The sequence below is a fragment of the Zootoca vivipara genome, chromosome 2 (genome assembly GCF_963506605.1).
Source record: "Zootoca vivipara chromosome 2, rZooViv1.1, whole genome shotgun sequence".
NCBI classification, from domain to species: Eukaryota; Metazoa; Chordata; class Lepidosauria; order Squamata; family Lacertidae; genus Zootoca; species Zootoca vivipara.
The window spans coordinates 99,521,140-99,544,286 of record NC_083277.1 but is presented as its reverse complement, the minus strand read 5'-3'; the positions used below and the strand labels follow the sequence as shown (position 1 = coordinate 99,544,286).

Here is a 23,147-nt window from a genome sequence, read left to right as displayed (position 1 = left end):
GCATGCATGGAATGATACTACAAGTAAGCTTCTGGCCATTGATCATCCATGCAATGCTGTCTGTCTGTCTGTCTGTCTGTCTGTCTGTCTGTCTCTCTCTCTCTCTGTGTGTGTGTTGCAAAATGACAAATCTTTTCTGAGAGCCAAAAACCAGCCAGGCAAAACGAAACCAAACTGGAGGACCTAAGTAGCATTCTTGGAGGTTACTGGTGGGTTAACAATGTCATGTGGTCAGCCCCGCAAATGGGTGTATACTCCACACATTACATTTGGAAACAGGGAAATTATTTTATGTAGCCTTTCTTCTAATGAGCCTCAAGGTGGGTAGCAACCATAAAAACCCGTTAGATATAACAGGACCCCCCCCAATAAATCCAGTACATATAAAGAGGAAAAAAATTGTCTGTTTCTCGGGCAATTGCAGCCTCACAGCTGGGAAGGACTGCTTCCACACATCCTCAGATGCTCTTTAAAAAGGGGAAGGTTCAGAGTCACCCCGGTCCAAGCGTGCAGGGTTTCTGCACATGCAGCTGATACAGATGTTACATGCTGCAGTGCTCATTCAAGCCTCATTGAACTGGCTGGATGCATCTTTTGATGTGGATGAGGATGTGTATGCCTAGTCAGGACCGCTATTTATTACACATGTCTGGCTGAATTGATTAAAGATGGAGTTGAGCAAGCATATTCTAATCACCTCCCCATTCCCTGTAGGGAATGCTTGTGGATATTTCCCATTTCCCCCCCAAAAGCATTTAAAGGATCCAAGCATAATCTGTTTCGGTGACAGGAGAATGTCCCTGGTTACTAATCTGGAGCAAAACAACAGATTAATATAACTGTGCGAGAATCTTCCCATAAACATTTTATTTATATATAAATCTCTCCCTCACCTACTGCTTACACTCAAGGCACCTTGCACAATATGGGGATATATTTATTATATTGCAGAAATATAATAAAAGCAATACCATAAATTTGAAAATACAGATGCGACTGCCAGAAGCAGAGTTTCATCACAAAATGTCCTGTGGTGTTTTAGTTTCCCCAATAATAATAAATGAGCTTTACTTCCCAATAGTTTTGAAGGTACGGCACCAGTGGATCTATCTCACTTAACAGTGAATCCTTCAGTCCTGGGGAGACTGCCTTGAAGTATCTTTCTTCTGTTTCTTCCTGTTATTGCAGCGGAGGGACTCTGGAGTGAGCAGGGGGGCTCTGGCTACATGTGCAAGGGGTCCCAGTGTATGGCATTAAGGTGCATTGGGGCTACCACCTTGCTGAAGTCCGGTCAGTGCCTGGATGAATGAATGACCACCTAATCCTTACAGCAGCTAATCATTGTGAGAGCTTATTCCACATTCAACACAGTCCAATGTTTAAGTCTTTGACAAATGAAATATCCTCTTCTGAAGCATCAAGGGGGCAAGGAAGGTCAGTAAAAAAAGGGTAGCATCAAGGGGGCAAGGAAGGCCATGTAAAAAAAGGGTAAAGGTAAAGGACCCCTGGATGGTTAAGTCAAGTCAAGGGTGACTATGGGGTGCAGAGCTCACCTCACTTCAGGCCGAGCGAGCCGACATTTGTCCACAGACATCTTTCCGGGTCATGTGGCCAGCATGACTAAACCGCTTCTGCCACAACAGAACACCGTGACAGAAGCCAGAGCTCATGGAAATGCCGTTTACCTTCCCGCCGCAGCGGTACCTATTTATCTACTTGGACTGGCGTGCTTTCGAATTGCTAGGTTGGCAGGAGCTGGGACAGAGCAATGGGACCTCACCCCATCGCGTCCTGACTGGTTACAAGAATGGCAGGGGTGTTACTGGCCTCATCTGTCCGTGTGTCTCTCTCCCCCCCCCAAACAATTTGAGACTTTTTTGCCTGGCCCTCCCTCCCTTTGTCTCTCCTCCCTGTAGGTGTGAGAGGTAGCATATGGAAGAGGAAGCAGCAAGGGAGAAAAACAGAGCATATGTGGGGTTAAGGGAGACCTTCCCAGTTTAGATTTGGCAGCAATCCAGCATCACCCTGGCATTAGATCAATGAATGGAAGCTGTGGTATCCCCCCCCCTTCCCAGTTTAAGGACTATGCGCACATCTAGCATGCGAAAGACCTGAGTTTACGTGGCAAAGCGTGGGTTAAAGATCTCGCTTCGTCTCTTTTGTCCCAAAGGGATCCTACGTGCTTTGCGGAATTAAACGGTGGATGAGAATAGCTGCTCCCACCGCTGAGATGCAACCACCTGTTGAGTGAAAGGAGGCAGCTGTTTAATAACAAGCAGCAACCAAAGCACCACGGTGAAGGAGAGATGGAATCAAAGGATGGTGAATGCTGCTGATGGCTAGTGGGACCACATCCAGGGTTCATGATGTAACATGCTCCAAATGGGGCTGGCTTCCTTTCTAATCTTATTTTATTTTTATTAGCCAATCTAGGGGTTGGCACTGCCACCAACATCCAAATAAATACCCTGTTATTGAAGATACCGCACTGACACAGGGGATGCCAAATGTCTCATCTGGGTTGAGAGACAGCAGCAGAGAGATATATATGCACTGTGAGATTTGGTTGGCTGCTAGGTAGAAACACAGGCCACTCTCTTTCTGAGACACCCCGCTTTTCATCCCACAAGGGTCAGGGTAATTGAAATGAAACCTAACAGATGGTCTCACCCCACATACTCTGCAAGAGATGGCCTTCTGCAGATGCCATCTTACCAGGAGGTCTGTCCCACACAATATAGACATTGGGCCTTTGGTGTTGTGAAATTCTCTTTTGAATTTTCTCCTGTTGAATATCAGACTCTGTTGCTTTTTTTAGTGCCTACTGTAGACCTCCCTCTTACAACAAGCCTTTATAGTGGAGTTATTTCCCATTCTACTACTGTATTGGAATTGTTTTTAGATGTTTTAATTGTTTTACGAGTTGTATGCTTGCTGCCCTGGGCTCCATTGGGAGGGTGGGTGGGATCTAAATTTAATAATATACATACAACCTTTAACTTCCTGCATTTGGCAGGACAACTTGACCACTGCCACCACCACCATCTTGAACAGCTTTCTACAGACAGGATAAGAATCAAAACAAGAACTGGACTCATTCGAGGATTTAGACTGAAAGCAGGGACATCAAACTGGGTTTCATTCAGACACAGAACAAGTGTGCTGGCAGACAATTACTTATCATGGCAGGACAAACCAAGAGGTGGCAGAACAGAGGTAAAGAACAAGGGCCCATGAGTAGCCCATGCCAAAAATCTGCTTCCTGTTTCCCAGCAGGACCCTTTAATGCCTACACTGGCCAATCATGCAACTTTTGGGGTGCCAGCAAAACAGGAACAAACACAGGGCTGCCAAAAGCTCTACACTCCAAAATCCGACAATGCCTCTTGCAGACCCTCCAAGTGTCCCTATTTTCTATGGACAGTCCCAGATTTACAGAAGCCATCCCACTTTCCTTAGTCCCAGTTTTCCTTAGGATGCCCCTATTTTCATTGGAGAAATGTTGGGAGGGTATGTTCTTGCTTGCCTGGGTGGAGGACAGAAAACGTCCTATTGTACAAAAGCAAAATTTTGGCTCTGGGCCTACCCGCCAGTGGCATGTGGAAACTGGCAGTGTTGCCCAGAAGGGTTCCCTTCTCAAAGGGGTAGAATGACCTGGCCACGCCCAACCCCCAAGGAATCCTTCCTCAGTGTAATACAACTGCATCATTTATCCCCCATGCACCTCTTTTCCTCATGCTGGTCATCCACGGATCTGAATAATGGGAACTGTTGCTATTCATATATGCAGCCTTTCCTTGTGTGAAGTAATAATCTTTGGATTATAAAACTTCAGCTCAGTCAATATATATCACATTTCCTAGCTAAGGGAGAGTCTGGGTAGGGTATGTGTGAGGCAAGAAGATAATTCTTAGTAGTATCTATCATCTATCTATCTATCTATCTATCTATCTATCTATCTATCTATCTATCTATCTATCATTTTTCTAATCTATCTATCTATCTATCTTTCATCTATCTATCTATCAGCAGATAGTGGTGTTGCACTCCTAAATCAATCTGGATGAGAATCACCACTGAATTTCATCTACACGTCTCCACCTTGTGGGATAATCCGGAGCTATGGAGTTATGTTGTCAGCAATATGCTGATGACACACAGCTCTACTTCTCCTTTGCATTTGCAGGTGAGGCAGTGGAAGTCCTGGATTGTTGCCTTGCCTTGGTAATGGACTGAATCAGAGCCAACAAACTGAATCTCAGTACGGATAAGACTGAGGCACTGTTAGTGCGTCGTTCCCTAGACTGGGAGGTTGCCTGATCTTGATACTTCTGGATCCATTGCTGTCACTTGAGGCTCAGGAGGCCTCAGTGGCATGGAGTGCCTTCCATCAGGTCCAGCTGGTGGCCCAGCTGTGCCCCTATCTGGACAGGGGCAGTCTACTGTTTTCCATGCTCTCTGGTTAACTACTGCAACATGTTATGAAGACGATTTGGAAACTTCAGCTGGTGTCGAATTCAGCAGCTAGGTGGGGCAAAACAGTTTGAACATATTACACAAATCCTGGCCTGACTACACTGGCTGCCAATTAGTTTCTGGGCCTAATTCAAAGTGCTGGTTTTGGCCTATGAAGCCTTACATGGCTCAGGACCACAATACCTCAAGGACAGCCTCTCTCCATATGAATCACCTACACCCTGAGACCATGTGCCTCCTCCACAAGGTCCAGAGGGTGGCAACACGAGAACGGGTCTTTTCTGCAGTGGCTCTCCTTTTGTGGAATGTTTTCCCCAGCCAGGTTTGGCTGGCACCTTCATTATACACATTTAGGTGCCAGGGGAAAACATTCCTCTTCAACCAGGCCTTGGGCTGATTGACATCCGATGCCCTTTTAAATGTGTTGTGGAAGGGGCAGGGAGATTATTGGTTGGTTGGTTGGTTGGTTGATTGCTCTTATTTTAACTATGTATTTTGTGGTTTTAATATTGCAATTTTATTTTGTGAACTTCCCTGGGGTTTGCAGAGGAAGGGTGGTATAACACAAACAAACAAACTCCTGCTTGAGTAAAACGTCTGACAAATTTGGAGTGAAGAAAAGAGCTACACTGAAAAAAGTTACCAGTAAAATTTCCATACATCTCATACATTCCCCAAGTGAAGAAAACTGCTCAGTTGTGGCTTTGTGGAAAGTCATTATGGTGACAGAATTGGTTGCAGGTTACATGCTTGTTCACACACAGCATTGAGGTCACACAGCATTCTTGGGAAGGTGTGTGGGTACTGGGTTAGGTAGGAACAGGGACGCCAGCAAAAGGTGGGTTGAGGGACCAGAGTGGGCACCGGCTCCAAACCAACAATTTGTGGTTGCCACAGCTAAAAATAGCTGATAGGAGTGTACTGCCCTATCCTGACATAATACTCAAACAATCGCACCTTCTGAAGCCTTGTGCTGAATCCAGCACTATGCTGGAATTAATGGCATAGGTTACAGCTGTTTATGAGTTTGCCTGAGGCCCATAATTAGTGCGCTGAATGAGTTTTGGCCAATGACTGTGGGGGCAAAGAAAACAAACCCAAGACTCCATGGAATTGTTTGTTAAGCATGCCTACGCAAGCCACTGCAATCACACACGCCAAGCCTTCCACTCTTGAAGCGAACAGTTATTTTTCACAATTTAGATCCACGCGGAATTGGAATACAGTAATGTTTTTCACCTGCCTTACAAAACGTCCCAAACTTTATGGGAGGGTGGAAGAGCGCTCTCTTTGAAACAGCTTCACTGAATGCATGCCAAGATAAGACACTTCGTGCATAGCATTAAGAACATAATAAGAGTTCCTCTGGATCTTGCCAGTGGCCCTTCTAGGCCAGCATCCTGTTCTCAGAGTGGCAACCAGGTGCCTAGGACAGTGATGTCCACTAGGACTGGCAGGGTGTGAAGCAGGGAGACCATCAGTAGGCGGGACCAGAGCCCCCAGCAGGCAGAACCAGAGCTACAGTCAGTGGTAGGCAGAACCAAGTAAATTCTAGCTTGTTCCCATCCTTTCCTTAAGGAGTTGTATAAGGGCAACAGTGGGACTAAGGAGGAGGAAGGTGATTGGAGGTGTCAAGAAGGCAGGCAGGTAGAGGCTGACTGAGGACAGGCTGAGGTTGGTGGGCCAGTGTCCCATTGGCACAAATGGGTCAGCCTCCACTGGCCCAGGGGAAGCACACGAGCGGGACCTAAGCAGAACATCACTCTCTCCACCTGCAGTTCCAGCAACTGGTATTCAGAAGCATACTGCCTCTGACCATGGAGGCAGAACATAGCCATTGTGGCTGGTAGCCAATGATAACTGGATAACTGGGGAATTCTACTACTCAGGAATCAGGACTGATCCACAAATTCAGGGTCCCGGGGGGGGGGGGGAAGGGAAGCATGTGGTACAACCATCCTGGGATTGTACCATTTCAAAATGCAGGTGGGAGATTGCAAAATCTCACTGCCTAGCGGAAGCTATCATTTCAGGGAGAAGAGTTATAGCAAAGCAGGGAGGTTTTGATATGGGATTTAGACACAAAATTATTGCCTGCATTCTATGGTAATACAGTTCCAGGAGGGCCATATTATCACCCCCTCCACCCCCTCCCCCGCCCGACTACACAATCTCTCAGTCATCTTAGTTAGGCCTGGGAAGAAATAATATCTCGTCATATTCCATCCTTTCACCATGTATTCCTTGGATCCTGATTTGTTTCCATTCTCGATGCCTCACTGGCTAAGGGTAACTATAGAAATTAGTACCTCTAGGAAATCCCACTCCAAGTTTTCATTCTGGTGACTTCTTGCTTGCTGGGCTTTGGTGTTTTCCTGCCTGTTCAGAGCATAAGAAGAGCCTGCTGGATCAGGCCAATGGCCCATCTAGTCCAGTATCCTGTTGTCACAGTAGCCAACCAGATACCTTGGCTCTCTTGCCCTTTTGCCATAGAGATTAATGTTTCTTCCAATTCCAACACTACTTAGATTCCTTGGCTACACTAATCACATCTCCCTACCTTGGGAATGTCCTAGTGGATCATTTGATCTGAGTTATCATTTAGCCTCAATACCATTCATAGTTCTGTTTCTTATCAGGCAACTGATAATCAGTCATAACAGGGATGGGGGAACTGTGGCCCTCCAATTGCTATCCCATCACCACTGACCATGTATGCTGGGATTGATGGGAGCTGGACAACATCTGGAAAGCTATTCCTGTTATCAAGTCATCTCTGTGCCACTGAGTCTGATATGGACATACACCCAAAGCCTGAGCCAAATTTCACCTACATCTGTAATCAATAAAGTGGTGGCCAATTTTATCCCAGATCCTTGTCTTGTCTACCTCAGTTTGTTCCTCACACCTTAGCTATTGCCATCACCCTGGGTTGGGGGGCACTGCAAATGGGTCCTCAACAGGTGGACAGCCTCACAGGGACAAAGAGATGAGAAGACCTTGCTCAGATAGCAACCCCCCCCAGCACCTACAACCAGCAATCCCCCTCCCCATCCTTACCCATAGCCCAAGAAAATCTATAATGCAATTACATCTGTCTGACGCACGTGCGAGGTGAAAAGAATCTCGCCGTCGGCAGCACCATTCACTGCTAATTGCAATGTGCCTTTGCTAAGGGACAACTACAGAGCAATTTTGCAGAGTGCAGAACAATCAGGAGAACGGGAGCACTAAACATTTTTGACTTGTGCAGTTATTCCCTCTTTCACCATTAAAAAAAAAAGTGGGGGAAAAATCCTACAGCTCCCCACCCCTTAATTTTTTTCTAAACCAAACCCCAAGTGAATCTCTTTATTTGCACAAAGTGCCTCATAAATGCAAGAATTGCAAAACGCTAGGAACAGAGAGTCAACAGCAAGACCTGCCTTGGCTCGGATGAAAAGGAGAGGTTGGCATGTTGGATTTCAGGTCACGTTCTTGCATCTTGCAAGGAGACCTTTGGGGAATGCAGGGCTGCAAAGCAGCACAAATTTGTACAACACTAAGTCCTGCACACACCCAGCACAGTATTAGGCACTGCACACCCAGAGAGTGGTGAGTGGGGAGGAGAGACTTGCAAGGTGCTCAAGCATTTGGATATGGCCATAGCTCTAGCCAATGATCTGGCAAGTGGGGCATTTCTGAAGGAAGGGAGACTCCTGCTACTTAATGCTAGCATTTACTTTCTTTAAGTTAGCATTTCCCACCTTGCTTTTCCATCCGAAGATGTCCGAGGTTGGCTAGCAATAAATTATAAAGCAAAAGCATCAGCCATGTCTTTCTTTGCAAATACCTAGAAGACCTCAATAATGTATTACCTCTTTTCTAACTTCCACTTCTACAACTCCATCCTCTTTAACAATCTTCCACTTCCTCCTCTTTAACAATCATTCCATGTCAGCTGTTGAACTCTAGGAGTTTTGCATTGTAATTTCACGGGATGGAATTTGTGGGGGTATCCTGCCATGCAGCTCTTTCTTGCTTTTTAAAATTTAGCACGACATGCCAATATATTGACCCAAAAGCCACAGTTCCATAATGGAGCGGGAATTGGAGGATAAAAGGAACATTTGAAATCGGGACAGAAGCGCCAGCATTATAACCAAGAAAGCTGATGAAGCCACGAGGACCCTGTGCAAACCACTCTCAAAGTTTGGCCCATGTTTAAACGCAGACTTAGAATGGTATTAGAATTTCCTGCATCTGTAACCTGTGTGAAAATAGAGCCAAGTTGATTATCACATTCGAGCAATTACAGAAAAGATGGTTTCTTTCATATTCTGTATCATATTAGCAAGTTTCAGAAGCTGTGAATTAGTCAGTAAAAGTGTTCTTACAATCGCTTGTGATTATCCTTCGTCCACTATCCCTTATTTGAGTAACCTAGCAGCAGCCTCCCAGTCACCAAGATAGTTCCTGAAATAGCCCAGCTGAGTGGCAAATTCAGGACACGTTGCCCCGTGAAGAAAAGGGCCCTCCCCTGCGATCAAAGACAGCCCTCTCTTTCCCCAAAGGATTAATATGTTTCTAAACCCGTTAACTTTTAATTACCGCCTGAGCAAGCTGGCCGAGTGCCATCTACATCTCTATTAAAATTCAATTTATGCCCATCATAACTAATTCTGCCGCCCTAGCTTCCTCACCGGCAGCCTTCAATTGCCAGACAAGATGTCCAAAACCTCGTCTCACTGCATTAAATCTCCAAAGAGAGGATCTCTCTCTCTCTTTCTCTCATCTGCAGGGCTGAATGAAGGAGACGGCAGCAGGTGGCACTTTCAGCAGGAGGAGAAGAAATGGGCCGGGCTTTGAGAGTGGTTTGTACAGAGTCCTTGTGGCTTCGTCAGCTTCGTGGAGATGACCGGTCCATTTCTAGACAGTCTGTTCTACAGAGGTTTTACTTATTCTCACTTTTGCTGCTGTAAAGGGCAGCTCTACATATTGCTGTAGCGAGAGCATCAACATGTGCAGTTAACACATGCCTATATTGGTATCTTTAAATACTAGTATGCAAGTATCTGGGGAACCTGACCCAAGGAGATGTGTTACCTTCCCAGTGTAGCCCATGCTCACTGGTGCTCAAAAGTTGCATGTATGTGCCTTTCCTCGCTGCCTGGCCATCTTGGAGGTGCCTCTCTGGTAATGGCAGAGCCAACGTGAGCTGACAGGATGGTGGCCGCCAAGAAGACGAAAAAGGCCCTTGAGTCCATCTACTCTAGACTTCAGCTGGTTATGAAAAGTGGTAAATATGTACTGGGATACAAGCAGACTCTGAAAATGATCCGACAGGGCAAAGCCAAGTTGGTCATCCTAGCCAACAACTGCCCAGCTCTAAGGAAATCAGAAACTGAGTACTATGCTATGTTGGTCAAAACTGGTGTGCACCACTACAGCGGTAACAATATTGAATTGGGTACAGCTTGTGGAAAGTACTACAGAGTGTGTACACTTGCCATCATTGACCCAGATGATTCTGACATCATTAGAAGCATGCCAGAGCAGACCAGTGAGAAGTAGATATTGCTGAACTTTACATTTTGTGTAATAAAACTGGTTACAAATAAAAAAAAGGAGAAAAAAAGAAGAAGTTGCATGTATGTTATGAGATTGTTGTGAGGAACACAGATGTAACCCTGGTAACTTTCACAGTGGGCAGAGCTGTCCGAAATGGAGGCTTGGACTCTTAACTCTCAACAGCTAGGTGAGGTTTTCAAGGACTGCTACTCTCCTTTATTCCACCACTGACCAGTGTTCCGTTTTATAACATCCAGTCTACAAATACATAGACAGCCAAGGGGGGTGGGCTGGGCATGGTTTGCTACATGTGCAGATCTGAGTTCAGCATTTGAATCTACTTAACAGGGAATAGCTATGGGAGAAACGACTTAATTAAATGTGCATTTCAAATAAGTTTGGTTTTACATCTAAGGGTTCGTTCAAGTTTTCAAAGGTAATTAACCAGACTGGTCACTGTTGCTAGTGGTACCGGGCACCAATGAAGATTTGAACAGGAAACAGTTCTCGTAGAGTTTAATTTTGGTATCGCAAAAGTTTGGAACATTCTATCCTGTTGGATGGTACATGTGAAAGGAGTATGTTGGTGCCTCCGTACGTTTGCTACAGGAATAGGGAAACTGTGGCCCTCCAGATGTTGCTGAACTACAACTCCCACCATCTGTGATAATTGGCCATGCTAGCTAGGGCTGATAGGAATGAGAGTCCAACATCTGGAATATGCCACAGGTTTCCACAATTTCAAAGGACACTTCCAAATTTGGCCTGCCACTTGCTAATACATAATTGCAGTCAAGGAAAGTGTCAAAAATAACTTCAGCATGGCAAATTCAACAAGTCAAGTGGGTTGTGTGTATTCCTATAACACCATGATGATACCACTTAGTGAAATTGCACATAATGGTTTTAATCTTAACAATGGCAAAAAAAGAAAAAAGCACAGAAGCTCCCAACAGTGTTTGAATATTTTGTCTTATGCATCTGCTGTTTTTCAGGCACTCAGTGCATGTTAGAAATACTCTAGGAACATCTGCTGAGCAAAACTGGTTTACACAGCCATTTGCTATTTAACATTAAGGTCACTGCACTTCATTTGTAGTGGCACATGATTATATTGTGCCACAACAAATGAAAAAGAAATAAAGCAAAAAGGAATATTCTCCTCTCTTGTACCAGCAAACAATCAACTTTGATGTATTATCACTGTCTGGGATGAATGATCAAAGGCTGAATGGGGTGAGGGCTGGGAGAACATATCTCTAGGCTCTTGTAATGCATAATGTTCCCTGTGCTCATATATAGTTTTCAAGGGTTGGTATAATGCAGAATTGGACATGAAAGCTCAGCAGCAATGGAATAAGCACCTACTATTCCACATGCAAATTTCTTTCTGAAATGGCAGCTTTTATTGTAGTTGCTTTGGGTGGAAGCCAACCAACCTGAGTGTCACAGGTAGTTTAGCCCTAACTGAGGTATTTCATAGAATCATAGAACTATAGAGTTGGAAGGGACCCCGAGGATCATCACGTCTAACCCCCTGCAATGCAGGAATATGCATCTGTCCCATACAGGGATTGAACTTGCAACCTTGGCATTATCAGCACCTTGCTCTGTCCAACTGAGCTATCCAGGCTTATTTATTTATTGAATTTATTATATCCCACCTTTTTCTGCAGGGGGCTCAAAGTGGCCTATGCGGTTCTCCCCTTCCTCACTGAACCACCACTACAGCCACCCTTTCAAGGAGGTTAGGCTAAGAGGCAGTGACTGGCCCAAGGTCACACAGTGTCAGGGAGAATTCATAGGAGGAAGTGACAGAAGAGGCGGAGCAGGGGCTTGAGGATGCTGTGGAGCCTTTCAACCGCCCAGAGGAAGCGGAAGAGCGGGAGTAGATTAGCCACGAGGAGGAAGGGCTCAGGGATGTTGCAGAGCCCTTCCACCGCCCAGAGGCCCGGGAAGGGAGCTCAGACTCTGGAAGGGAGGGGGCTTACAAATCAGCACAGACAAGGAGGGAAATGAAACGTAAGGGTCAAAGACGTCTCGCACGATTCCCCCACCTACTTTGTTGGCGTGGGAATCGAAGAAAGCCACTCCTTGAATCTGACTCAATGGGTTCAGACGCATAATCCTGAACTGTAGCTGTTGTAATGAAGACTGTAAATATCAAGCTGACTGTGCCCGGGTGTTAATGCGAAGGGGAGACACCACCTTTACACCCAGTGAGCTTCATGGCCAAGTGGGAGGTTGAGCCCTGGTCTCCCAGGTCCTAGTCCAACACATTCAGTGTTTCTTGAACTTAGGTTACTTGAACTTGCTACTGTTGGACTACAACTGCCATCATCTTTGATCACTGGTCTTGCTAGCTAGAGATGCGGGGAGTTGTAGTCCAACAACAGCTGGGGACCCATGTTTGAGAAACACTGCTCTAGCTGTTATACCGCACTAGCTGTGGCTCCCCAGATCATGCTGGATTCCCACTATCCCTGACAGGGGGTCATGCCAGCTGGGTCTGAGGAGTCCAAAAGCATATGGAGGGCCTCAAATATTCCACCCCTGCCCTAATTCAATCTAATGCAGGCATCCCCAAACTTCGGCCCTCCAGATGTTTTGGACTACAATTCCCATCTTCCCTGACCACTGGTCCTGTTAGCTAGGGATCATGGGAGTTGTAGGCCAAAACATCTGGAGGGCTGCAGTTTGGGGATGCCTGATCTAATGCAATGAACCAGTAGTCTCAACCTGCACTCCTGGTAGCCAGGCTCCAGTACATCGGCTACTGCCCCACTGAAGCAGTATGGCTGCTAGCTGAATTGTAGGCTGACCTGTGTTACCAAGGAACAGAAGCATCACTTGGGCAGCATCAGAAGTCCCGTCAGCTGACTTGGCACCTCGTCAGGTGACCCAGGTGACCAATGAAGCTCCATCTGGAGTGATAAAGCCTCAAAGTTTGAGCAAACTTGTCTCTTACAGAGAAGGCCTTGGCAGGCTGACCTCCTGACGGTCAGTTTCCATTGCAGTTGGTGCTGTCCTGAGAACCTGATTTGGAAATATGCTACCTGTCTCTGGCCAAGCTACCACTTTGGGTTCCTGACTTGCACCACTCCGACTGCCTCTGGGTGATGGCTCTCACCCTCTGGACCCCTGGGGCTTTGATCCTGTCAGCACTTGAGGAACCTGCAGCAAACTTTGACACCCTCAAAACCTGTTGATCACGTTTTCGGCACAGAGGTGAGCTAAAGAGTGGCGTTCCCCTGTTCTTTCAGGCATGTCTGTCAGTGGGGTGAGACACAGGCAGGCCTGAGGCAAATCCTTTGCTCAGCAGTGTGGCTCTGCAAGGCTGCGGAAATGTTTGAATCCACTTCCCCGCGTGGCTTTGCTAGATCCCGGAAGAAGTGCCTACACCAGACCTGCGGCGGCAATGTGAATATTTCCTTGTACGACTGAAAGGAACTGGAATAAATATGCCCCCACAACTGTGGTTCCCGGAACCACAAGGGAGCGACTTTTGCAGCTACAGTTGTGCCACTGGACAAACCTTTCAATTAGCTTAATTTATGCTTGCGATTCTGAGTATGAAACAGCGACTGAAGTTAACTCTGGAGTGACCAGCTCCTGTGTACAACCTGATGCAAATGGAATAAGTTTAACAGCAGATCATGATGTGTTAGCCAAGCAAAATATTTGTGAGGCGGGAAACAACCAGAATGCTATCGAGATTGTGAGGCCGGGATAGTCGATGTGGTGCCAATGTGACGACTGACTACAAGTCCCATCATCCCATTTCACCATGGTGGCTGTGGCTGACAAGGGTTGGTATGCACGCAGCCCCTGCAGGTTGGCGATCCCTGGTCTAAGAGCTGCTCATCTTGGCAACATATACAGTGGTGCCTCGCTAGACGAATTTAATTCGTTCCACGGGTATTTTCTTATAATGAAAAATTCGTCTAGCGAATCCCATAGGAATGCATTGAATTTATTTTATTTTATTTTTTGCCCATAGGAACGCATTAATTGAATTTCAATGCATTCCTATGGGAAACAGCGATTCGCTAGACGAATTTTTCGTAAAACAAATTCGTCTAGCGAGGCAACCTCCACTAGAAAAAACCTTTCGTTACGCGGAAATTTCGTTAAGCAGGGCATTCGTTAAGCGAGGCACCACTGTACTGGCTTTCCTACCCACAACCCAATTAAAAGGGGGTCCGCATGACAGAAACACTCAGTTCCTCGGCTCAATTAAGACATATCTGTGTGATGCTGCATTGGAAAACCAAGTTTTTCCTCTGTTCCTCTGAGGTAAGACTTGAAGCTGCTGTCCACGGCGTGTGATGTGGGCCTGGCATCGAAGGCAGCTTTTTTGAGCATCTCTCAAAACACTTGGTGACACTGCCTTTCTTCCTGGGGTCCTGGAGTGAGGAGGTGTTGCCATGGCAGCAAGATGCCTTCAAGTTTGATGCCTTTAAATGGGGAAATAGCTTGTCTCGGGCTGAATTATTGATTAAAATGGGGAGGATGACACACACATTCATACACAGAGGAGATGCAGAGAAGCATAGGCTTGATTTAAAGACAAGCCTCAAGTGGCTGTGACTCCATGACACTCGCTTTCTTTTCAAATTACCGGCAGGGCCCAAGTGCGAGCAAAAGAGATGGAAGGAAGCCTATTATTATTATTATTATTATTATTATTATTATTATTATTATTATTATCAGTTTTCTAAGACAGGATGGAGAGGGACTGCTGCAAACCAGGAGGCACAGAGTTACCAGCAAACGGCAGATAAATTATAGCAATCAGAATGGAGGGTAATTAACAAGCTATTTGAAGAAGGAACAACTCTAAAAAATGTCAAAAGCAACTAGAGGTGCTTTTCATCTTCCGTGTGCTCAGACAAAACGGCAACAAATTAACAGAGAAGGACAAGTATTACACAAATTAATAAGCAGCGAAAGCCGGATTGGCAATTGTTCTCCGGCACCTGGTATATCTGATGCATATTTTGCCAATGCACAAGGTGGTATCTGCTTGAGAGACAGGCTAGCTCGGATACAAAGCCCAGCTATTATTATCAGTTTTAGGTCTGCTGTTTGAAAATGTAAATAAAGTACGGTAAGAATCCCAGAAGTATGGCTATTCAAAGGGGCAATATTAAGTGATGGCAGCAGGAATATTGGCAGCTAGAAATTGGAAAGAAGCAAAGGGAAATGGTGTAACGTAATTTGGGACATCACACTTTCTGAGAAACTGTTGCAAAAACTCGGTGTGACTAGAGGGGGAAAAAAACATAAAAGACTTTTATACTAGCAACTTCCAGTCTCTCTCCACTTCAGTACTTGTGTAAACTTTACTATTATTATTATTTCAACATCAGAACTATGCCTTCAGGTTCAGTTTGTAATATTTTTTTCTTTTCAACTTTATTTATATAAAAAGACGCGATCTGGAATTAGTTCCCTGTCACCCAATGCTCATCTGTGTGTTCTATTTACATTATGAAAGGTTACTATAAGACGACTAAAGTCTAAAGCCCAGGAACCAACCACTGCCGGAAATGACCATCACAATTTATTTTTGCTGTCTCCTCCTCCTCCTCCTCTTCCACGAGCTTTTCCGCCACTAGATAATCAGGTGCAACTCAGTCTATGAACCGTTCAATGTGTGCTCAGGTTGAGTAACTCAAAATTCCAAAAATGTCCATGGTGACCTATTCATCAAAGTGCCTAGCACAAGTGACATGGGGGCCCAAGCAAAAGAAATGAAAGGATAAATTGTGCCCTCCCTCAAAGAGGGCACGTGTTGCGGTGAGACCAAACCCTTGTGTTGTTGTGGGTGGGTACGATTGGATAGCCACAACACCCAATTGGTAGGTCCCTTGATGCTGGTTTTAATCTGACCAATGGGATGCTAGCCAAATGGATCAAGGGACCTATATATGCCAATGCACGTGACCCCGAGCTTTCTCTCTTGGTCAGTGAATCAGAACACCCGCCCACCTCTCCCTATATTTAGGGCTTGCGAGCTTGACCTTGCTATACCGTCGTGTGTCATCTGTCGTTGGGACAGGGGCACAACAGGAATTTTCCCCACTTGGTTGATTGGCTGGTGCCATTTGAGTTTTGCCTGCCGCATAGCAAATCGCCACAACTTGTAAGGTTGCGGATAGGCTCTGGTTCATCTCTATGTTAAGCTCTCGCCATCCCTATGTTAAGGCGTATTCCATGAAAGGAATCCAGGGACTCAATGGTTTGGTCAACCCTGCGAGGGGTTGTGCCCGTGCCTGAGTCCAGGGGGACAGCTGGGTGGTAGACATAGCATGTCCCCGGCTTTCCGCCATTCTGGGTGTTCACCCTAGGCTGACCTATGGTACAGCCCTGGTTCAGTGCTACCTGCAACGGTACAGGGAGCTAGTCAGACCAGAGCCTATGCAACCACTCACTTGCTGTAATCAATAAAGTTGTGGCCTAAATTCTGCAAAAAACAAACAAACTGAAAATTTGAGTCTTGTGTGAATTTATTTAAGGGGGAGGTTTAAATAAACAGCACAGCAGCAGTGGTGTTTGAGTGGGGTAAAGCGGGAGGGGTGTCCGGTGGCAGCACCACTGGAAGCATCAGAAAGGGGATCTCTCCACTGCCCCCCTCATCCCCGCTTCAGCAGATGCAGCACTGCAGCTGCATATAACACGGACCTGCAACATGAATTAGCCTGCAACCCTATGCACACTTAGATGAGAGAAAAATCCCATTGGACACAATGGGACTTACCTCTGAGTACAGATTTGACTGTTACAGTCTCAGAAGTCAATGGGAAGCAAAGGTCTGTTGGGCTCTTCAGTAAAGTGAAGAGCTTATGACCCTCTTAGCAAGTTATCTGGTTTTATGCAAGCATGAATTGTATACAGGAAAAGTGGGGGATATATATATTGTGGAAAGGCTAACACTTCCAAATGGCTGGTACGCACACACCCCGTCCCCATTTTTCTCTCACTGAGAACTTTATCTGTCTGGCTTAACCATGAGAAGCGCTGAAGGGTAGATGTGATCAATGTATATAAATATTTGAAGATGGGTAAGCCACAGCTTCGTAGCACGCTGTTCAATCTTGCAGTCAGAGGGCTAACATGTTCCCGTACCTGGGAGAAGTAATTGGACAAGCTTAAAATAAGTGCATTTCCTAGCTGTGACAGTAATTAAAACACAGGAATTGCTCACCAGAGGAGGCGGGGAAGAGCTCACAAATCACTTGAAGTCTTTAAATCAAGAGAGGATGTCTTCCTATTAGGGCTGGATTAATTCGGCTAGGGCGAGTTTCATATCTGAAGCTTGCAGGACATCATGTCAGCAAGGATTTTTTTTATATATATAGGTCTTCCTGAAACTGACGGATATGAAAGCCAGGAAACCTGTTATATGGCCAACGAGGCCATACTCTAGGGAAGCGGATTTTACATTGATCGGCACTTAGTAGTTTGCAGCGATGCTCAAACCCCCTCCCCTTCGGAGCGTTCCATAGGAACTCTCAAAACGCCCAAATGCAAGAAACATTCAAACCTTCCTTGCCAGTTCCCTTCTTGCAAACATCTCCCAATAGGGGCACCCTCCCAAGGCTTAGGCAGGAGACGGATACTGCACGCCTGCTTGTGGGCTACACAGAGGCATTGTTGGCCACTGCGAAGGCAGAAGGCTGGAATGGATAGGCCTCTGGTCTCATCTTATAAGGATTGTCTTATGTTCTTTGTTTCCCTGGTGAATGGGGGCCAGGGCAATAGCAGGGTGAACTGGGTAGTGTGTTGGGGTCAAATGTGTGGAACCCCTTTCCCGTCTGACCCAGTTCAAGGGGGTTTGGAACTGGCTCACCAAGGGGCCACATGTTTCGAGCAGAGGTAGCCCATCTTTTGAACTCTCTCCATTTATTTATTTCATTAAAAAACTTCACACTGCTTTATTATTATTATTATTATTATTATTATTATTATTATTATTAATTATTATTATTATTATTATTTTAGCTATGGTTTTCCCAGTAGTGATGTATGGAAGTGAGAGCTGGACCATAAAGAAGGCTGATCGCCGAAGAATTGATGCTTTTGAATTATGGTGCTGGAGGAGACTCTTGAGAGTCCCATGGACTGCAAGAAGATCAAACCTATCCATTCTTAAGGAAATCAGCCCTGAGTGCTCCCTGGAAGGACAGATCCTGAAGCTGAGGCTCCAATACTTTGGCCACCTCAGGAGAAGAGAAGAATCCTTGGGAAAGACCCTGATGTTGGGAAAGATTGAGGGCACTAGGAGAAGGGGACGACAGAGGACGAGATGGCTGGACAGTGTTCTCGAAGCTACGAACATGAGTTTGACCAAACTGCGGGAGGCAGTGCAAGACAGGAGTGCCTGGCGTGCTATGGTCCATGGGGTCACGAAGAGTCGGACACGACTAAACGACTAAACAGCAACAACAATTATTATTTTAAAAAACCTCAATTCACAAAAAGATAGAACAATAAAATCAAGAAAAACTTATTCTGGTTGGTGGATCTTGGGAGTTCTAGTACAAACAAAAGTAGTTTCCGCAAATCTGAACTGTGCCTACTTCTGATCTAAGCAGCAAGTTTCCATCTTGGACAGAGGCAGAATTTGGGGCGCTAGTTTGCAAATCAGTACAGTAATAAGAAAGGAGACACTAGAGATAAGGAATCTTTTTTGGTCAGTGGGGCAAACCTGGCTCAATAAACATGATGTCGCAACTGTTACATCTGCTTGCTTCTTCGAGGGAGTTTGTTTCAAATTATTTGGGAACGGCCAGCCCTGTGGGGAGAGGGGTGCTTGACTGACAACTGGTGGACAAATTATGCTCAGTTTTGTCTTTTTAAGGAGAGGTTAGATAAGGACGAAATATAGTTTTCCTGAAAAAGTTCCTTCCATTTTGGCTTTAAGGATTCATGAGCTGGGGGATCCCCATCACACTCTGGTTAGAGTTAACTGACTGCTTAAATCCACACTTTAGCTACTTCCCCCCAGGGAAAACAATTCTTTAGCACTCAACCAAAGCAAACAGTTCAGGTTTTCCCTGGATCGCCATTTGTTCCTATCTGTTGGCAAAGAGCGGGTCTTCCCTTGGAAAGGATGAGGGCAAAGGCCTGGGTCAAGCAGAAAACCACTAGGACCCATCCTTTATAGGCACAGCACAAGTGGAAATGTGGACAAGCCCTGCCTCACGGCGTTCCTCTTTGCTCTGGGCACTGTCACCCCCCCACACCTTTCTAGCTTTCCCAGACTTCATAGAAAATCTCACACTTCTAGTGTTTTGTGTGTGACCTTTTGCATGCGTCAAACAACTGAACGCTCTCCACCCGCCTCCCCAAAGCCTTTTTTTTTTTACAGCTGCTATAAAAGAAAATAAATTGATTAAAGACCCGGAATGGTTCCTGTGCACAAGCTGAGAGCTGCAGATGACACATGCCCCAGGGGCTTTTGCTACCATGGGGATAATGACAGGAAGCAGCCTGCAGAGACAAGGCTTCAGGTGGAGGGAGGAACGCTCGTTGCCACTTCACAGAGCCCCAAAGAGTGAAAGGCCACCTGCGATGTACCTGTATTCTAGAGAGAATTTGGTCAGCTCCCTGTTGTCGTGCAGCCATTTGAACTCCAGAGGCCAGCTGCCTTCTGCCATGCAGGTCAGGACCAAGCGGTTCCCCTCCAGGTGAACCTGTGTGCGCACTGGCTCAGTCTTGAAATAGGGAGAAACATCATCTGCAAAGGACACAAAAGAGGGGAAGGAGAGAGGGTCAATCTGTACGTTCTTTCTAAGCGTTCTGCCACATTTAAAGGGCACAAGAGCCCAAGCAAGCCAGCCAAAGGGTTTGTTTGCCCAGTATCTTCTCTGTGATACAGGACATATTGGGTCCTTCTGAGCTAAATAAATGAATGGAAATCAGTAGAGAAGCCTTCACGAACCTGGTGCTTTCCAGGGAGTTGTTTTGTACTGCAAATCTCACTGTGCTACCCAGGGATGATGGGCTCCATGGTACAAAATATTGGGGGGGGGGCACCAGGTTGGCAACGGCTGCTACAAAAATATTATAAATTAACCATGGCAGTGGAACACCTGTAAGTTTTTCATCACCATTCCCACCCCCACTGACTGTATTTGGACAGCATTTTCTGTAAGGGCTTATCCACCTTTCTCTTTGTCTCGCAAATAAGGTAAAGGTACAGGGCCCCTAGATGCTTAGGTCCAGTCAACGGCGACTATGGGGTGTGGCGCTCATCTCGCTTTCAGGCCGAGGGAGCCGGCGTTTGTCCACAGACAGCTTTCTAGGTCATGTGGCCAACATGGCTAAACCGCTTCTGGTGCAACGGAACACCGTGACGGAAGCCAGAGGGCACGGAAATGCTGTTTACCTTCCCACCACAGTGGTACTTATTTATCTACTTGCACTGGTGTGCATTCGAACTAGTAGGTTGGCAGGAGCTGGGACGGAGCAACGGGAGCTCACTCCGTCATGGGGATTCAAACCACCGACCTTCCGATCGGCAAGCCCAAGAGGCTCAGTGGTTTACACCACATCGCCACCCACGTGTCTTGCAATGTCTTCTGCTTGTCCCATGATTTTAGGCATGGGTCCAAGAGTTTTTGTTTTGTTTTAATAATAATTTTTCCGATACAAACATCAACCGCAAAAGACACATACAACAAAAACCATAATAACACAATTTGACAATTTTTTAATTGTCATTTGTTATCTGTACCCCTAACTCTTCACTCCATTTTTGTCTATCATATTCTAAATCATATTTCCTCCTGTTGAGTAGGGTTTTATACAGTGCAAGTGTAGAGTTTTTTGTTTTTGTTGCAGAGATTAAATCTTGTAGCAGGATGGGTGTTTCCGATGCTGCTATAGCATCAGGGCCAAACTGCCTTTCCAACATATGTTTCAATTGGATGTATTGCCATTGTGTTTCATTGGTTAATCCGTACCTTAGTTGCAAAGTCTTATATTCCCCAAATTTATAATTTTCACCAATTAATTGATTCAATGTCAAAATACCTTTTTTCATCCTATTTTGCCAAATAATTACTTGATTTCCCATTTTTAATTTTGGGTTGGCCCATATTGTTAATTTCTCATGCTGATAGGGGTCATCCTTATTATTTTTATTTATATTATCCAATTTTTTTATAGGTGCTTTAATAGTCTCCAGGATAATAGGATATTTCACAAAATTTGTTTTCCCTTTCGTCACACCACTTCCCACAGGAGAACCCATGGTTTAGTGCTGAATCCCGATGGACATTGGTTTCAATTCAGCAGTAAACCGCGGGTTTTCCCGGAGGAAGTGGCAGGACAAAAGGAAATCCTCCCAGGCCCATGCATTGGGGGACAAACAGATGTGTGAATGAGTCCAGCTGCCCCCTCTGTTCCTATATACATCTACTGTATTTCTTACCAGCTTTTGCCCCTAAATTCAGATTCCCAAGAGCTCGAAACTAGGGTTTCTATGAACACAACACCTACAGAAAGAGCACCATTCGGATAGTCACAAGTTTCACTTCCTGCCAGCAGAGGGAGCAAAGACAAAAGACAGCTTTGTACCCAACCTGCCAGGAAAAGTGCTGCCACTTTTTTTGGGGGGGGAGCGGGGGGGCACTGCAAAGTTCACATACTGTACATTAATTCATTTGTGTGCATGCAGACTTTGCTAGCATCGAATAAAGGGTAGAATGCCAAAGCATTGTTGGGCCGCAGCACCAAACCTCCTGCTGTAGGAGGAAGCAAAAACGCATCCCTTTACCTACGGAGCAGGAAAGAGATGCAGATAAGAAAAATGGTGGTGGAGGGAGGCGAAAAGTCAGTCCAGGAATTAGGGCAGGAAGGCAGCTGGGGAGGTGGTTGGGGGAAGTAGGAAGGCTAACTTTTCCCCAAGAGGAGAGGGCATTTATTCAAATGTATGGAGGGTTTTTAAATGTCTGAGAAACCATTGGATGGGAGGGTTGAGGCTCAGGGGTAGACCACAAGTGTTATATGCAAAAGGCATCAGGCTCAACCCCTGACATTTCCAGGTAAGGCTGAGAAAAGATGCCCTGTCTGAAATCCTGGGAAATGGTTGTAAGTCAATGTAGAATAGCCAGGAATAGCCAAAGTGGTGGCCTTCTAGTACAGTCATACCTTGGGTTGCGAACGCGATCCATGCAGGAGGTACGTTCGCAACACACAGCGCTGCATCTGCGCACAAGCGTGATACGATTCGGCGCTTCTGCACATGACGTCATTTTGTGGTTTTGCGCATGCACGAGCGCCAAAACCCAGAAGTAACCCTTTCTGGTACTTCCAGGTTCAGCGCGGTCTGTAACCCGAAAACGCACAACCCGAGGTATGTCTGTAGGTGCTGGACGCCAATTCCCACCATCCATTAGTGGGCTGAGGCTGATGGGAATTGTAGTCCAGCCATATGTAGCTGGCACCACGTCAGCTACCTTTGGTATAGATAATACTGGGGAAAACCGGGACGCCATCTTCTAGGGGCACACTCCTGAGCGAGTCACGTGACCTGTGTGAGATTGCAGCCCTCCAAAAAGCGCTTTTTCGGGGTGAGCTTGTGGTGCAAGATTCATGGCACCCAAAAATGGCCACTGTGCTCTTGCACAAAAATACAGGATGCCCTGGTTTTCCCGGGAAAGTTGAGGGGTATGAGATGGTGCAATAGTCTGACTCTGTATTAAACAACTTCCTATCTGTCTTCTTGTTGTCTGGAAGCAGTCTTTCCTCTCTTACTCCTCTTCTCACTTCCTGTTATTCACCTCTGCCATTATTAGCTTTGTGCCCATAATCCACCAGGCATTGTCCCAAACCTACATTTCCTCTCAATAGATGCTTCACTGAAATGCTTTCCTCTCTCTCTCCCTGGCAAGCACGTTGTATCCTTCTCTCCACCAAAATAGCTGAGAACGGAGGAGCAGCCTAACCAGAAAAGCCTTCCTCTATTTTTAGCACACATTTTAGGGCCTGGGAATGCGAAAGTGATCCTTGGTTTGTGGTCTGGGCGATGCAGTAATGGGCTGGGTGCCTTTTATTATTTTGCCTAGTTGGCTCGGCTGCACAAACCCTATTGCGTTAAATACAGTAGT

General features: G+C 45.8%; 2 protein-coding genes across 5 annotated transcripts in view; one reads left to right on the top strand and one right to left on the bottom strand.

Moving 5' to 3' along the window:
• Positions 1 to 23,147, bottom strand: part of SDK2 (sidekick cell adhesion molecule 2) — a 334,547-nt gene that overhangs the window by 125,609 nt on the left and 185,791 nt on the right. For all 4 annotated transcript variants that reach the window (XM_060271952.1, XM_060271953.1, XM_060271954.1 and 1 more), the window contains exon 2: positions 19,612 to 19,771. In XM_060271952.1, coding sequence (XP_060127935.1) covers positions 19,612 to 19,771 — 160 coding nt within the window. The remainder of the gene's footprint in view (positions 1 to 19,611; positions 19,772 to 23,147) is intronic.
• Positions 9,618 to 10,076, top strand: LOC118079670 (large ribosomal subunit protein eL30-like). The gene has a single exon (XM_035104094.2). The coding sequence runs from the start codon at positions 9,682 to 9,684 to the stop codon at positions 10,027 to 10,029; it is 348 nt and encodes a 115-aa protein (XP_034959985.2). The 5' UTR covers positions 9,618 to 9,681; the 3' UTR covers positions 10,030 to 10,076.